The 16,492-nt window shown below is 29.7% G+C and overlaps 1 protein-coding gene across 1 annotated transcript; it reads right to left on the bottom strand.

Moving 5' to 3' along the window:
* Positions 1-2,751: 2,751 nt before the first annotated feature.
* On the bottom strand, positions 2,752-11,300 carry LOC114412080 (protein HOTHEAD-like). The gene is made up of 6 exons (XM_028375855.1): positions 10,949-11,300; positions 7,159-7,498; positions 6,079-6,380; positions 5,150-5,535; positions 3,855-4,420; positions 2,752-3,110 (listed from the first exon to the last, which is right to left on the bottom strand). The coding sequence occupies exons 1-6, from the start codon at positions 11,028-11,030 to the stop codon at positions 3,041-3,043; spliced, it is 1,746 nt and encodes a 581-aa protein (XP_028231656.1). The 5' UTR covers positions 11,031-11,300; the 3' UTR covers positions 2,752-3,040.
* Between the last annotated feature and the right edge of the window lie 5,192 nt (positions 11,301-16,492).

Genomic DNA, 16,492 nt, shown 5'->3' with positions numbered 1-16,492 from the left:
ACACTTAAGAGCATTTCTTTTAACACCTTTCGGTTAACTGCCACTCTCGGTCAAACTAGTGAGACCATTTTCTTTTTCGCAGAATATACAGTGTGAGATTCAATTAAGAGCTTAATGCATATTATACAATGTTGCACTGACGTGCATTAATTTACCCATAATAAAAATCAACAATACTTTTTTTTCTAAAATTCTTAGTTGTTAATTTGTTAAGTTTTGTCAGTGAGAAGGATTTGAACCCATGATTTTATTTTTCCTTTTTTTTAATCTCCAAACCAGCCTTAATTATAACTCCAAAAATCAACAAAGCATAATTAACTAAGAACATAAAATAGAAACCGCGTAAATATATAGGACGTTTATATGGTTTGAGATGAATAATACCCTTTGATCACATCAAGATCAAGATGGTTGTGCCTGTTTAGCTAGCTGTACATATCCATTAAGCAAGAATAGTTGTAGGGCAACTCTCCTTTGGCGCATCATTCTAGAACACAAACGTGTGCGATGTGCCAATCTCAAACTCTCCTGAATGAGTCAGAACATCTCTTGTGTTTTGCTTTTTCTTGATAGTTAGCGAGACAGCTCCTAGAGGAATTTATAGTGAGCTGAAGAGGCAGCACATGCGAGCATATGCTAGTGCCTGCTTTCTACGCCTTCCATGCAAAGCACGACAATATTGTCTCTGAAAAAGGACCTCCAATATTTGCTCCAATGTTAACATTTTCTTGGATTGCTTTCTCTTGAATTCTCAATCACTCCAACCATGTTCTTACTTTCTTTAACGTATAAAAAACAGGCAATAAACATTGAGGCCGATGGAATATTTCATGTTATATTCTTCTTGATGGAGTATTTTTCTTTTCCTCATTTTTCTTTCTCAAACCTATAGCAGTTTGAAAGGTATGTAGATAAACATGTGTAGATGCGGACACATTTATATCTTTGTTTTTTCTTTTAATTGGTAAGCATTTGTAGATTTTACGGAGATTTTTAAAATATTAAAAATAGAGATTGAAAATATTAATTTAAAGAATAATAATAATTTTTTGACTCATATATCATGAAGAGTGAACCTAGCTAGGAATTAAGGAAGTGAGAGATAAAATATTAAATTAATCTTACCATATATGAATAATTTATTTATGCCTTAATGTTAAATTTATATATAAATTAATGAGCAATATATAAAAATATTATCATTATCAAATAATTAAGGTAAAATTCAAATATATATATATATATATATATATATATATATATATATATATATATATATATATATATATATAAAAGTTGTCACATTTATTAGTTTATTTCTTTTTCTTTATTTTTTTAATTTCCCTCCATATCTCTTTTACTTTAGGCCTCTAATGCTGACATTTATACGGAATAAAGATAAAGTGTATTATGAGAGACTCAATCTATAATTACAATTTAGTATTTTGATAATGAGAGAATAAAAGAAAAATGAAAGGAAGGGAGAGATAGAGGGTAGAGAGGAATTGTGCTGGAAAGGATCTGAATACGAAGGCTTAACTGATAGAGGTGACTTAGCTTTGAGAAGACGAGAAAATTAATTTAATTAATATAAAATTATTTATATAATAAATACGTACAATGAAAATATAAAATACATACTACTTCAATTATTTAAAATTTTAAAACTCACTTAAAATAATTTTATTGATTAAAGATTGTTTTATTCATGATTTTTATATATTTTATTATATTTATCGTAACTATTAATTAAAGAAATAATAAAAATAACCATTTTTAGTTAATCTAGACTTGAAAATATTAATTTGAAAAAAAAGTTTTACTGATCAATATTTTTCTGATTCAATTGAATTAGTCACATGACTAATACAATATTCAGATGATAATACAAATATTATTACTAATAATAATAGACGTGGAAGCAGTATATCATATATTTCATGGATAGCTTGCAAAATGCTTTTCCCAAGAATAATAGAAAAAAAAGTTGTACACTCATTTCTACCTTAAAAATTGTCTAATGATTAAAATCTTTTCTTCTTTATGCAGTCTTTAATCTTTTTATTCTATGAGCATATATATGATCAGTTATTCTAACAAAATTTGTTACCAACTAAATTAATTATTGGTGATATATATTGCTAAAAACTTAGCAGTTCCTTCCACTCATATCATTTTCTTTTATCTCTAGGCTGTAGCATTTGAAAGCCTTTACATCAGTCCCAGGCTCCTCTTCCATCTTTTTCTAGCTAGCAATTGAAGTCAGTGATCAGGCTTAGGAAAGTAGAAAGCAAGGAAAATCATCCAACCTATCCAGTTTCACCAATACTGCTAGGCTGTTTTGGAAAGCCAGCTAGCTTTAGGGCAAGGAAGTGAAATTGTTGATGCGGACATAACGAGGATTTGGTGGTCAAGAACATTACCTTGGAGGGTTAAGAAATAACTTTTATTAATCTCGATTCCTAAGTGACTTAAGACTTTCTTGACATATTGAAATTGGAACTGTTATTATTTAACCGTCCTTTCAAATACCCCGTCAATATCAGTCCAATTTATGCAAACCTCCCCCTTTGCAACTGGTATTGTTTAGAATTGTTAAGAAAAAAAAAATGCAAGTATCAACTTAAATGTGTTTTTTAATATTATTCTCCAATTAAAATTAAAATTTGGCCTCAATAAGATATGTAATGTAAAGTTATTAATTAGGATTTTAAATTAGTTATAATTATCAAAATAAAATTCTAATTTTAATTTTAAAACCTCAGGAAATACTTAAAATGTTATACCTAAATTTTATTCTTACAAAAATAACTCATCCACACCACGGTCGTAATCAAAACAAGAGAAGATTTCCCAAACAAGAGAAGATTTCCCTCGTCCCCCTTCTAGTTTCACTTCATCAATTACATGAACAATGTTTAATTTGTTATTTTCCTCGTTGAAAGGTTACTTCACAAATCATTCTCACAAGAATTTTGGTTTTCCTCAGTGACACGAAGACACTTTGATGAAAACTTCACACGGAGAAAAACTATACAACTTATTGCTCTGTTTCATCAGCAGCAGCCGCACCACCTAGTCTCTCGCTCAATATTTTCACTCCCATATACCTGCATCAAATTGAAAATTCCAACAACCCACACGAGTTAAAGCTTAATATATAACAATAACATATACTCAAAGAAATGGGACAAATGAATGGTCAATTTAATATTAAAATTGCACTTTGCTATCATTATAGTTTTTAGATCTGATGAAATTAAGAACATGTCCTTGAAACTGTAATTCATTTTTATCTAAGTTCCTAAAGTTGAGTCACATATATATTACATGTAATTTTGAACTGAAGTGTTTGAGTTTGGAATTTTTTTTTTAAAAAAAAAATTGTTAATTCAAAGAACTAAAGTCATAACAAATCATAATTGAAAAAACTAAATTGATTGTATACTCAATTAATATTATGAGTAAAATATTCTTTTAGTTCTTATATTTTTAGTAAAAATTCTTATTTTTATGAGCAAAAGAGAAACTAGTATATCAATTGAAGGTGCAAAAATGTACTTTCAATAAAAAAAATTTATTAGTCTCATATTTTAACCTTGACTAATCAAGTATCTGAACTTTATAAAAGTTGACCAATCAAGTATATGAACTTTATAAAAGTACAGATTTTCATCCTTATTATCAGATATGATTTTCTCACCAGATGGACCAAAAATCATTATTTTTTTATAAACTTTACAGACTAAAATAAAATTCAAAGACTATAATCAAGTTTCAAAATAAGAAATACCGAACTGAAATCATATTTTATCGTATCAGAATTAAAAGACAATTAGGAGAATTATATGTACCTGCCAAGCATCATGACAGTGGCCTGAGGATTAGTTCCAGGGGAGTAGTTAAAGGTGGAGCCATCAATAACACGCAGAGCGTCCACACCAAGAACCTTGTAGTCCCTATCAACAACCTTAGCAACTTGGCAGCCTCCATGGTAGTGCCAAATGGTCATGACAGTGTCTTTGCAGTACTGTTCCAAAGATAGTGAAGAATTGGTGTGCTTGGGCAACAAGTTAACGGGGGCACTTGCGGTCATGTTGAGCAGCACAGGAACAGGCATGTTGGGGTATCTGAAGGGAGAGAATGCCTTGGACTCGATTATCTTCTCCACGGTGCTCAGGCCCTGCACGCATCTCTGCAAGTCTCGCGGGTCCTGGAAGTAGTTGAAGGTCACTGAGGGGTTGTCGTTCGGATCACGGCTTCGGAGCTCCAAATGCCCGCTTGATATTGGACCCATGATTTTTTCCAGGATGAATCCACCTCTGAATGCTGCTTGGTCCAGAGTTTCCATCACTTCTATTGCCTTGGCTAGGGCCTCCGGAGTTCTTTGCTTCGGAGGCACCGTTGAGAGTTGCCCAATCTGCATTTAGGAACATCAATATAAGATCAGTCATATGATTTAAATAAGGATGGAAATAACTCAAAAACATTCTCTTTTAAGAATGAAAATGGATCATTGTAACGAAAAGTTATTTAGTTAACAATTTTATAGTTATGTCTTAGGATGTGTTGGGGAGATTCAATGAATCTATATGTGGACCACGAGTCACTACATAAATGAAGTCTCACAGGACACTTTAATCTAAATCTTAAGATTCAGGTTTATGGGTTTTTTCTTCAAATTATATGGTGTTCAACCTTTTCAGACTTCACCTTACATTTTACTCTACCAAGATGTAAGTAGGTGAGTGAAATGCATCAATTCAATAAGAAAAATATAAAATTAATATAAAATTGAACTTAAGTTTTGTGGAATCTTTTTAGTCAAAAAAATTCTAGCTTAATGTTCATTTTTTTTTCTAACATTATATTTCTATAAAATTAGTTTTTAAAAATATAAATGTAACCTGAATTTAACGAGGTTGATTTGGTTTTGATTACTCATCTTCTTCTTTTTCCCCTTAAACCAAACCAATTTGAATTGGAAAATTTTAACTAGTTTGAACAAACTTTTCTTCTAAATCCTACCCGCTACACTCCTACTATACATCTAAATAACTCCATGTATTATTTCATCTAAATTACTCGTCGTTATATTAATAAGTATCATGCGAGTTTCATTATAGATGCAACACAATGGCGTGAATACCTTGGGGGAGAACATTCCGTAGTCTTTTGGGGAACCACCGGCAAAGTTTTCACCACTGGCAGCTTCAATGTAGGTGCCAAAAGTGGTGATGCCCACCACCTCAATCAGAGAGATCTCTACGGGGACAGGAGATGGGACAAAGATGGCGTTCATGGGGTTATCTGACATTCCTTGTCCTACTAATGGCTGATCCAATGTTATTCTGATGTTGTGGGCTTTAAGGTGCTCTTCCGGCCCAATTCCACTCAACATTAGAAGTTGTGGGCTTCCAAGTGCACCGGCCGAAACGATTATCTCGTTCCTTGGATCGGGCTTCAGGTACGCCTTGTGCCTACGACCCAATGAATCTCTAAACACCACTCCATGGGCCATTGGTTTTGATCTATCTGCTCCATTTCAATATTAAGGAAATCAATAAATGGGTTACCAAAATAAGAAGAGAAAAGAAATGATAGGAGCGTATTATCCACACATTTCTTTAAATACACTTTTTTATTGATCGAAATTTATAAAAATATTACTAGATTGTGCGGCTCATACATTTTATTTGATTAATTTTTACCACGATATTGTAATTTTTAATAATAAAAAAAAATAATGAAGAAAGTGTTTGCTAACACTCCTCACACAAAAACGCCGATCTCCAAAACAAATTTGCATTTTTGCTGATTTTTTTTTCCCATTTTTGTTCACTTCAATTCTCTCAATACTCTACATATTCTTCCTTAACACATTTTCTATTATTATTTGAAATTTATGTGACTTTTATTAATTGAAATTAGGATTACTAAATAAGAAATGAGATCCATAAGTAGTAGTAGGAATAGGATTTCAACAAATTATAAAATGTTAGTTGAAAAGACTGCTAGCATTTTTCATGTCTGAATTTCATATTACTACATATACTAAAATGAAAATGGGCCACGCACCTTTGACTCTAAACAAGATCCTATGCACAGTGGCATCCAAAAGCAGGGTAATTCCAGTGGGTTTGGCATATTGCAGAAGATCAGCAGCAGTGTGCCTGAAGCCATTCTGGTCAAAGATGGTGCCCCCTACTTTAGTCCCATCAATATGGTCATAAGTGAAGCCATTATTAGGCACCACACCTATCTCTATTAGTCCATCCCGCACAGATGACTGCCACTGCTTCAATTGTGGCTCAAATGCCACTATCTTCTCCACCCATTCGTACGACTCATTCACTACCCTTCCATCCCACCCCGCTTCCCTACCCATAAACAATCAATTAATGCTCATCATACATACATATTAGCAATCACCTATGTGCACACACATAATGCATCATTCATTATCTCAAAATTTGGTACTAAAATATTACTATATTCTTTATCTAATAAAATTAAGTAATTAATATATAGATATTCTGTACATCAACAAAATATGATGCATCGGACTTTTGGAATTTTAATATTGTTATACACATACATTACATTTTTTTTTCTCTCTAGAATATGAACATGTGTTGGTGTTCATTGTGTGGTGGCACGTGTTTCCATACCAATCAAACAAATGAATAAAAGATATATTTCTAATTCTTTTTTAAATACTCTTCTGAAGTCTCTCAAACCACAACTCAAACATACACTATATTATTTTTTAAAGATAATTTTATTTAAAATACGATTTAATAAATATGTATTGTCTTGTTAATATAAAAAGTTTTCTATTATTATTTAATTATAATACATCATCAGTACGAGTTTTTAAATATTTATTATAAATTAAAAATTAATAAATTGACTACACATGGTATTTTATAATTAAATAATAATATAAAATTGTTTTAAGCTAATAAAATATTAAAACCCTTAATATATCACCAGACGGTAAATAAGAACATTTCTGTGAACAAAATTTCAAACATTAATTAATCATTTATAAAAGACTGTCTCTTTTTGTTTGACCAAATCCTATTAATATACACCACATGCATAACATGATGCATAAGAAAAGCAGAAGGTTGCATAATTGAGTATTGTGTGTACCTTACATATTGAGGGCTAGCGCGAGTGTAAAAGCCAGCGTTCAAGCAACTTCCACCACCGAGGACGCGAGCTCTTGAGTTGATGACACCGTCTTCGGAGATGAAACGCTGAGCGGGAGAGGTAGGGGAGGTGTCTGAGAGGGCAGCACCGAAAGCAGCTAAGTCGGAGATGTTAGGGTTGCCGTAGGGTGAACCACCGCGTTCAAGGAGCAACACGCTGTAATTTTGGGACAGTGTCGCAGCTAAAGGACACCCTGCGGTGCCGCCGCCAATTACGATGTAGTCGTAGTATGATACGTCTGGTGCTGTCGTTGCATTGTGCATAAATGTGTAGTTTGGAACTGAATATATATGAGCAACACCATATTCGTTAGATTTTCCAAAGATTCTAAAATTTTCATCTCATTTGTTTGTGTTTTTGGATCTGTGATGATAAAATTGATTTTGAATCAAATTGATTTACAGAATTAATTATTGTAAAATTGATTTTAGTAGAAATAAAAATTAATTACTTTAACTATTATCATAATTTTTTTATTATAATTGATTTTATCATAATTTTAAAAATAATTCAAACATATAAAATTTAGTCAAAATCAAGATTGATTCACTTTATCTTATATAATTTATCAGTTATCCAAACACACATGTTACTAGCTACTATTTGCCTTTCTACTAGTTTGAAAGAAAAAAACTTTTTTTGACGCCCAAAACTAATATATATATATATATATATATATATATATATATATATATATATATATATATATATATATATATATATATATATATATATATACTTTGAGAGAGAGAGAGAGAGAGAAGAGAGACAAATTTTGAAAATTGAAAGAATGATGAAAGGTGAAAAAGAAACTGAATAAAATAAACACCTTCTTAACTACGTAGTATTGTAGCCACTAGCCACAAGAAAATGTTTACGGTTTGTCTAAATGAAGAAAATGGAAGATGCGGATAAATTTTTAAGTAACTTGTTTGGCTTTTTCACCTGATTAATTACTACATGACGCAATATTTTAATGTGAAATTTATGATTGGATTTAATTTAGAAAAAAATGATTGTGTTAAAATTTTTTAAAAATATAAAATTATTTTACACAATCAATACGTAAATATTTTTAATTTAAATATACATTTTAATTGCACGTTAGGAAATTAATTATATTTAACTTTAAAACAAATCGAGTCAGTAATCCACGAGAGATTTTTTTAAATTCGGTAATAATGAAGGCGAATTATCATACTTGTACCATTATAAATTTATTTAGAGTTTGAGATAGTAAGATCATAAAATGTCAAGGAAACACCTAGCTGAAGGTTTCCTTTTCGTCTCTTTCGTTCTAACTGAGTTTTGATGATGTAAAATGTTTAATTTACCCTGTTTTCTTCATTTGCCTCTATTTTTTTTTTCATCTTTGAATTAAAAGGAAAATAAATGAAGGAAACTTGGGTCACCATAGTCATATTGCTGGTCTGGCATGTCAAAATCAAGATTCAAGTTCAGTGGCTGAAACTCAGTACACCCAACAAGCACAAGGGCATTCTTCAACTGTCCCATTTATTTAGGATATCTTTTCACACAAATAGATACTTTCATCTACATAATAGCTAATGTTTAAATTTTGTATCTTCTTATATAATGATATACAAGTTCCATTCTCTCCCCGCCCGCCCCAAATATTTATTTAAACATGATTTTATCATATTAGAATTTAATGTTAAAGGATTCATACATATTTTACGTATTCTATTGGTTGGTAATTTTAATATTCTCGTCTATGGGAGAATGGTGAAGGGAAAAGGGAGCGGGAGACATGGTGGATTCAAATTCCTCCAACTTATGTTTTTTATAAAACTGACAAATTAATATTTATTGATAAAAGAAAATACTTATTTATAAATTTTGAGCTTTAATTTGATAACAATCATTCTTTTAAGGATATTAATAAATTTATTGAATATACTCAATTGACAACATACATTGAGTTTATGAGAAAAAAAATATGAGTTATTTATGTAAAATACATTTTTGAAGAAAAATAATAAATTTTAAATATGATTAAATTCCGAAGCCAGTGTTATTATATGTTTCTTAAATAAATCAAAGGTATTTTTAGTTAATGATTGAAAATTAATTCTTTTGAAATGTGCAAATAATTGGTATTCATTTTATAAAAATTACTGAAGTGAGAATTATCTTTTTTAGTAAAATCTTTTTTCATGATATACGTAATAATTGAATCTTAATTGACATAATTAAGATAGCATTTGATGAGCAGATGAAATAGAACAAAATAAAACGTTCTATTCTATTTTCTTTGTTTACACTTATTTTAGTTCATGGAACCAAAATGTATGAGTTTTTGGTTTTCATTCTATTCAATTTCAAAAGTACACTAAATATAGAATATAACTCAAATGTTCTATTACATCTCATTTTAACTCGTTTATCAAACACTATTTAAGAGATTCAACTGCTTACTAACCCTGTTGAGTTCTGTTAGTTGGTTTTTAGTAAGAAATGATACTTGTATAATAATTTGTACAATAAATTTTACAACAAATAAGAAAAAAGGGAGAAAAGTAAGAGGAAAGTGAAAATGTAATAAATAATATGATAAAGAAAGATAACCGTGTTGTACATGTATCCTATCTCTTTAGTTTAATTATTTTAATTTTAATTTTCTAACTATAATTTTCTTTGTAACTCTTTGTGAATATGTGAGAGAAGCTCATTAATGCATCTATCGTACGTTAACTACGGTTTATAGTCCTACTTAGCTAATCAATGGCCATGTGCTAGTTAGTTGAGCCAATTTACGTTTATTGAGTTTCTCCTCGCTTCAATAATTACACTTCGTTAACTAGTTAGCCAGGGCACACCAGTAATTTATATTTTTAATTTTTAGTTAGTTTCATATAGTAGCATTAATTGGTTGACATTTTATCTTTATTAAGATATCTTTTTACTTTACTAACAAAGTTAACATAGTTGTTAAATAATTTACTTTCTCATGCATAACTTTATCAGGACAGGTTCTATTTTTGCACTCCTGGTTCTATTTTTTTACTGTGTCTAGAAAGAAACTTTATGATGACAGGTTCAGCTCATTTGCAATAAAACCATGAAATAGTAACCAGGAGTTGTTTTTATATTGCACAATTTATTGTAGTTAGAAGACAAGCCCAACCCGTTAGAAGAAATAAAATTAGCTTTAGTGATTTTTATATTCCAAAAAGTGATTAGTAACAAGGAGTTCACATAAAAAAAATCCCATTCGATCTATATTTAGTAAAATATCAAAAGATAAAAATAAAATTAAAAACTATATCTTAATAACTATTTTAACATGACACGTAATTTGAAAAAAATTAAAATTTTCAAAATAATCATCATTACATTTCGAAATTTCACTAATTACTTACTGAACAAACTCCATTGAATATCATATTATACTTATTTTTGCTTGGAATGTATTTCGTCTGAACCCATATAAATAAAAATAACTATTTTCATATATATTAAGAAAATTAGTTGTCATAAGTAAAAATAAGATTATTCCTAACTAAAATTTTCTTGATTAAAACTTAATATCAGAAATAAAATAATTTTTTTAAAAATAGAATTACAATAAATGAAAGAAACAATTTACTTATGATTAAATCTAAGAAACAATTTTTTTTTACTTATATATAAATTCAGATGAGTAATCTAATTAAATAGCTCCAATCTGTAAATGGCCAAAAGAGAGCAAAACAAGATGAACAATTACCTTTTTGGGAAGCACAATGTTGGGTTGAGAAGAGAATCCCAGCAAGAGCAGCAACAAACAGCTTCCACCACCAAACACCCATTTGCAGTTATACACCTCAGCTCACTTTTCAGTCACAGAAGTAGTATATAGTAACCCTTCAAGTGATGAGGCCTTTTGATGAACCAAGCTTAATGTTCCCCCAAGTAACTGAAATAAACTCTTGTTCCTATTATATACAGTTTCAAACCACAACGATCATGATGACGGTCATATATATTTGAGAAAAATATAAAGATTACTGGCTGTTTATGTAGCCGAAAACTAATTTAATTGCGGGGACCCACAGTGTATAAATACTTAAGAAAATGAAGAGATTTTGAAGTGGCATCATTCAAAATCACCTTCCGATGTCTTTGCCTTGCAAATATATAGTACCAAATTAATGAAAAATTGTAGAACACATAATTTTTTTGGAAGACAGTTGAGTTTTGATAATTGCACCTAATAACTGCCTTCACGTACAATACAACTTGTTTGATGGGGAAATATATATATATATATATATATATATATATATATATATATATATATATATATATATATATATATATATATATATATATAAAATCCTTTTTGTTTTCTCATTGCCACTCTTTCTCGGTATAAATCTATCTCTTTTCACTTCTCTATCTTTTTTTTTTCCTTTTCTAGTTAAAAAATAACGCATGTACGTAAAATACTTCTATCTCTTATAAAATGTAGCATTCTTTCTTAGTTATTAGCTTTGTGTATGTATCATAGTTTGATTGAAATAGGAAAAATAAACATTCACAAAGATAAATATCTTATTCTGGCCATTCTTGAAATGGAAATTGTGATTGAATGCAAAATTAAGGGCCTTTAATTTTCAGATGTATGAGCGAGGAAACACATGTCAACAGTACATATTTTCTGTCTTTGTACTTGTAATTTAAATGAAATACATTAAATGATATTTAAGTGAAGTTTGATTTGCTGTCAGAAAAAAAGAGTAAAGTTTGATTTATTTCAGAGTACATAGTTGTTTGTTACAGATAACAGAAAATAGTTTGATCATTAATATAAATATAAAAATATGAGAATTTAAAATTGTTTTAAAATTTTCCAAAATTAGTATAATTATAATAATTATTTTCATAATTATTTATAAATATCTATTATATTGGATATTGATTGACGAGATTTGAGTATTAAATAAATTTTAAATAAGTAAATGTCCTACTGTAGTTTTTCCCTCAAACCTTGAACATCCTTGAGCTGAATCTAATAATTAAGATTAAGACACAAAATTATTTTTTTTCATTTTATACATTTAAGTTTATTTTACTACAATTGTAGATACACCACCATTGTATTGAGATTTCATTTAATGACTTTGATTGTGTTTATAATTTCATCAAGTAATAAGGTAAAATAATAGAGTTCTTTTTACGCTTGTTGCTCAAAGATATCATTTCTTAATTTTTTTTTACCATTACAAGAGATTTATGTGTCATGTTATGATGTTTATAAATAACAATTGCTGAAATTTTATATAGAAGTCCATTAAGAAAAGGAAAAAAAACTAAAGAACTCAAAAATTTCGTCCATCATCCAGAGAAATACAAATGGAAGGGTGTAATATATTCGGTCTATGCCAATTACCACAAATTAGTGTGACGCTCTAATTTGGAGACTCATCAAAGCTTTATAATTATAAATGTTCAATCAGCAATAATAATTGTTTGATCGTTTCAACTTTCAACAAGCTGAGAGGAAAAATTCCATAATGAGATCCAACAACGACTTCAGTATGAGTAGTCCAATAATACCTTATCTTTTAGATTGATCAAAGTTATACCAAAATTCAGGTAGCTGCATTGATCAAAGCTCGTATGGATGAAAATACTTGCCCTACATCGTGCCTGTCTTTATTCCATCTGTGGGGACAAGACAACATTTGAGCCAAGTCTTGGCCACATTATTAGAGGATATGGTTCACGGGATTCGATTTTTAGCTTGTTAAATAAAGTAAGTTTCACATAACTTCAAAACGGGGAAAAAGAAAAAGAGAAACAATAAGTTCTTTAATGGACACAATTGAATACGGTTAGAGTAGCTAGGTTACTGGGTAATGGAATTAATAGCACAATAATACCATATCGTTGTTTTGCGGCGATTTAATGTCTTTATAATGTCTCATGTATCTGTCAATTGTCATTGGTTATGGACATTTAATACGTTCTATTAAATACTCTCAATTACTAGTAATTTTAAAAAAAATGTTAAACAATATCTTAAGAGTATTATTTTTTCATTGTTAACAAAAATTTATGTTGTCTTATGATTTACATAATAAATATTTTTTTATTTTAATTTCTTAATCTAAGCAAGATCCTTTTAAAAATACTGTACATTCAAATAACGATTTCAATTTTTTTATTACTTTTTACTTTGTTTTCTTAACCAGTCTCTAGTGTATAGTATATATTATTTCTTATTTCTTATTTCTTATTTCTTATGTAAACAGCCTCGACCATAAACCTTTTAGATTTGAGCTAGCTATGTAATTTGTGTGATGTTATACTTACCGCTTAGATAAGATTTGTAGTGTCTATTGCATTATCTATTCAACAATTGTATGAACGAGATGATGGTATATGCAAGTCCTTATCTCATAGTCTATAGTAAGTTAGTTACTGGATGCATTATGCACAGTAGATTCTACACAAATACAAGTTATAACTGTTATAACAAAAAATAGTTTCTTTGTTTATTTTCTAGGAAGTAATAATTGACAGGAAAATTCAATTCTCCTTTTGGAAACTAAAGTGACAAAACACTCATATTCCTTTTCAATTTGTGAAGAGTACAAACAGACTTGTACGGTTATAACAGATCTCCAGCAATAGATCTTTGTCTAACTTCATATATACTTGAATAGACTCCAACATGCTGCAGAAAAACAATATAACTTAAAGTAAAAGAAAACAAAATTGAGGTGTAAATTGAACCAACAATTCAAAGTTTCTAGAAGGTAACTTAATTTTTTTGGTAAACTTTCAACTTCAGTTTTGTATGGCCTTTGACATATTGAAACACTGAATAAATGTCAGAAATTCAAAAGTTCAACACCAAAGCAAATACAGACATATAATTTGGTAGCCTTTTAATTAAAGGCAAATACAGATTTCCAACTGCAGACGGAATTAAGAGTCAAATACAAAAGGTCTAATATAAATAGTGTTGAGAATATAACTGAACATTCTGCACGTACCGCCTTTAACGAAATTTATAGGGGAAATATTACCTTTTAACGTTCATTTGACACTCATAAGAGTCAAATCAAGTGTAAAAGTTTTATAATATGCATGGAATCATTAAAATTGATTGAATCAGAAAGCAATTCTAAAAGGCTCATGTATGAATCGAAAGATACTACAAAAGGACATTACTAGATCCATAAAAAGGGGGATGATTCAAAGGGATATTTTTTTTTTATCACAGCCTACCACTTATAGTTGTTCCCTGCGAGGAAAGGTATCAAACAAGTCCCAAACAACATTGGGTGTATAGACTTCATAGTTTTCAACAATTGCAATAGTGATGCACTATTCGTCCTCGTTTTCTTTTTCTATACAAGTATATTCACCTTGCATAATCATGTAAACTACATAAAACTTCCTGACATTTCGTTATCCAGGTCAATCAGGATGGTAAAACTTCAAGCAAATATATTTAATGCAGATAAAGTTAGATAGGTAATTCAGACCATGAATATGACATTGTCTAATGTCTATCTCCACTACCATGCGGTGTCCTCTAATTTTAATTCGGAAATAAGACATGGAAACACACACACACACAATAGACAAACATATTTGATCATTGCCCGTTATGTAATTTCAGGTACTAAGTTTGCATATCCATTAAGGGAGCTTAGTTAACAAAAGGATGAATGTGATTCAAGGTGTGACTTGTTATGGACCTCTTATGAGTTCAATTTTTGTTAGTAGTTAATGTGTCCTAGTGGTTTTTGTACTAATTTAGGTCTTTACTGCAAAGACAAGTGACAGAGAATAATTTTCAGGACAATCATTTTTAAATATTTTATCATATTATTATGAGTTTAATTTTGATACATTGTTAATATAAAGATTTTTACATTTTCCAATGGGAACTTCTAGCGCACTAGTTGGTAAATCACTGATGGAAATTTCCAGCACATACAAAATGGAACTGTTAGTGAAATCAAACACACAATGCAAAGGTGAACAGGATGATCTGTACATGCAATGAAGTAATTGTTGAAACATTAAAACAATAAACTAACAGGAACAGCAAAGGGCAAAAGCATCCACTTCTCACCATCATCCATATCATCTGAGTGGCCATGGTTAGAGGGATCAGAGCTTTGATTTCCTACAAATTAAAGATAGAAGCTTAGCAACTAATCTTTAAAAGTAAACAGAGGCATAAGCTTCACTTACAGTATAAGGTATAACTTTGAACTAAAATAAAATAAAGTATAAGGAGTAAATGACAAAAACATTTATTTAGCACATTAGTTCAATTTTTCTTACATTCAATGTTATTTGACCAAGGTATTTTATTTTACAAATTAATGTGACTTCATTATGAAGTTGCACTATTGATATGAGTATTTGTATAGAGAGAAGAGAAATAGCTTTAAGATTTGCTTAAAATGGATGACACATCAAAACAGTATATTCTGTACAAAGCTGCATGCTGTTGTTTGATTTAAGGCAATTGCTTCCTGCACATCCATAATTACTTCGTGTACCATTTTAAGCTTCCAGAAAGGCTAATCTAGAATGTAAAATTACATTATGGAATAGCCTTCCAGAATGTAAACTTTTGCATTCTGAAAAGCCTAATCCAAAATGTAATTTTTCAATCCGGATTAAGTGTAGGAAGCAAAGATATAGGTGCAGGAAGCAATTGCCTAAGTATTAATCCTGAGCTCATTATTCATACTGACCTAAACTTGCTTGTATATAATTTATGGGCATACACTTATGTGCACACCCTCTAACTTGAGTTTGCCCATTTTGATTAACTAAAAGTATTAATGGGTAAAGAGTTAGAGTCTAATTAAGTCTTAGTTGGTTTTTCAATTAACTTCGTAAGATAAATTCTAATCCCAGTTTTGACTTATTGTGTGATCATATAAGTTTCTGTTACATTGAAAATACTGTTAAAATCTCAAAATTGCAAGCAACAAATAATATCTATAATCTATTAATAACTAATTTTATCTTGAGTTTAAACTCTTTAATTTAAGTATCCAATATATTATACAATTTCTTTTTCCTTTAGAATTATAGGTATTTATTCAACTCAAAAATATTTATAATATGATGAAATTAAGTCCACCAATGAAATTGATTATAATCAATTTGAGGCATAACTTCTTTTATTCAACTCAACTATTAATTATTTTCAACGAAGGTTTCAGGCATAACTTCTTTTATTTTTTAGGACATATTATTTACTTATTTCATGCTGGCATAAATTTTTCGC

Source organism: Glycine soja, chromosome 5 (assembly GCF_004193775.1).
Source record: "Glycine soja cultivar W05 chromosome 5, ASM419377v2, whole genome shotgun sequence".
NCBI classification, from domain to species: Eukaryota; Viridiplantae; Streptophyta; class Magnoliopsida; order Fabales; family Fabaceae; genus Glycine; species Glycine soja.
This window is presented reverse-complemented; position numbering and strand designations above follow the sequence as displayed.

What these genes read in the sequence shown, in the direction of transcription:
- LOC114412080 (XM_028375855.1), bottom strand. Translation starts at nt 11,030, where the DNA reads ATGGGTGTTTGGTGGTGGAAGCTGTTTGTTGCTGCTCTTGCTGGGATT. An exon ending in ACATTGTGCTTCCCAAAAAG is followed by an intron (nt 7,499 to 10,948) that starts GTAATTGTTCAT and finishes ATATATATTCAG; the next exon opens with TTCCAAACTACACATTTATG. An exon ending in ACGGAATGTTCTCCCCCAAG is followed by an intron (nt 4,421 to 5,149) that starts GTATTCACGCCA and finishes TCCTAAATGCAG; the next exon opens with ATTGGGCAACTCTCAACGGT.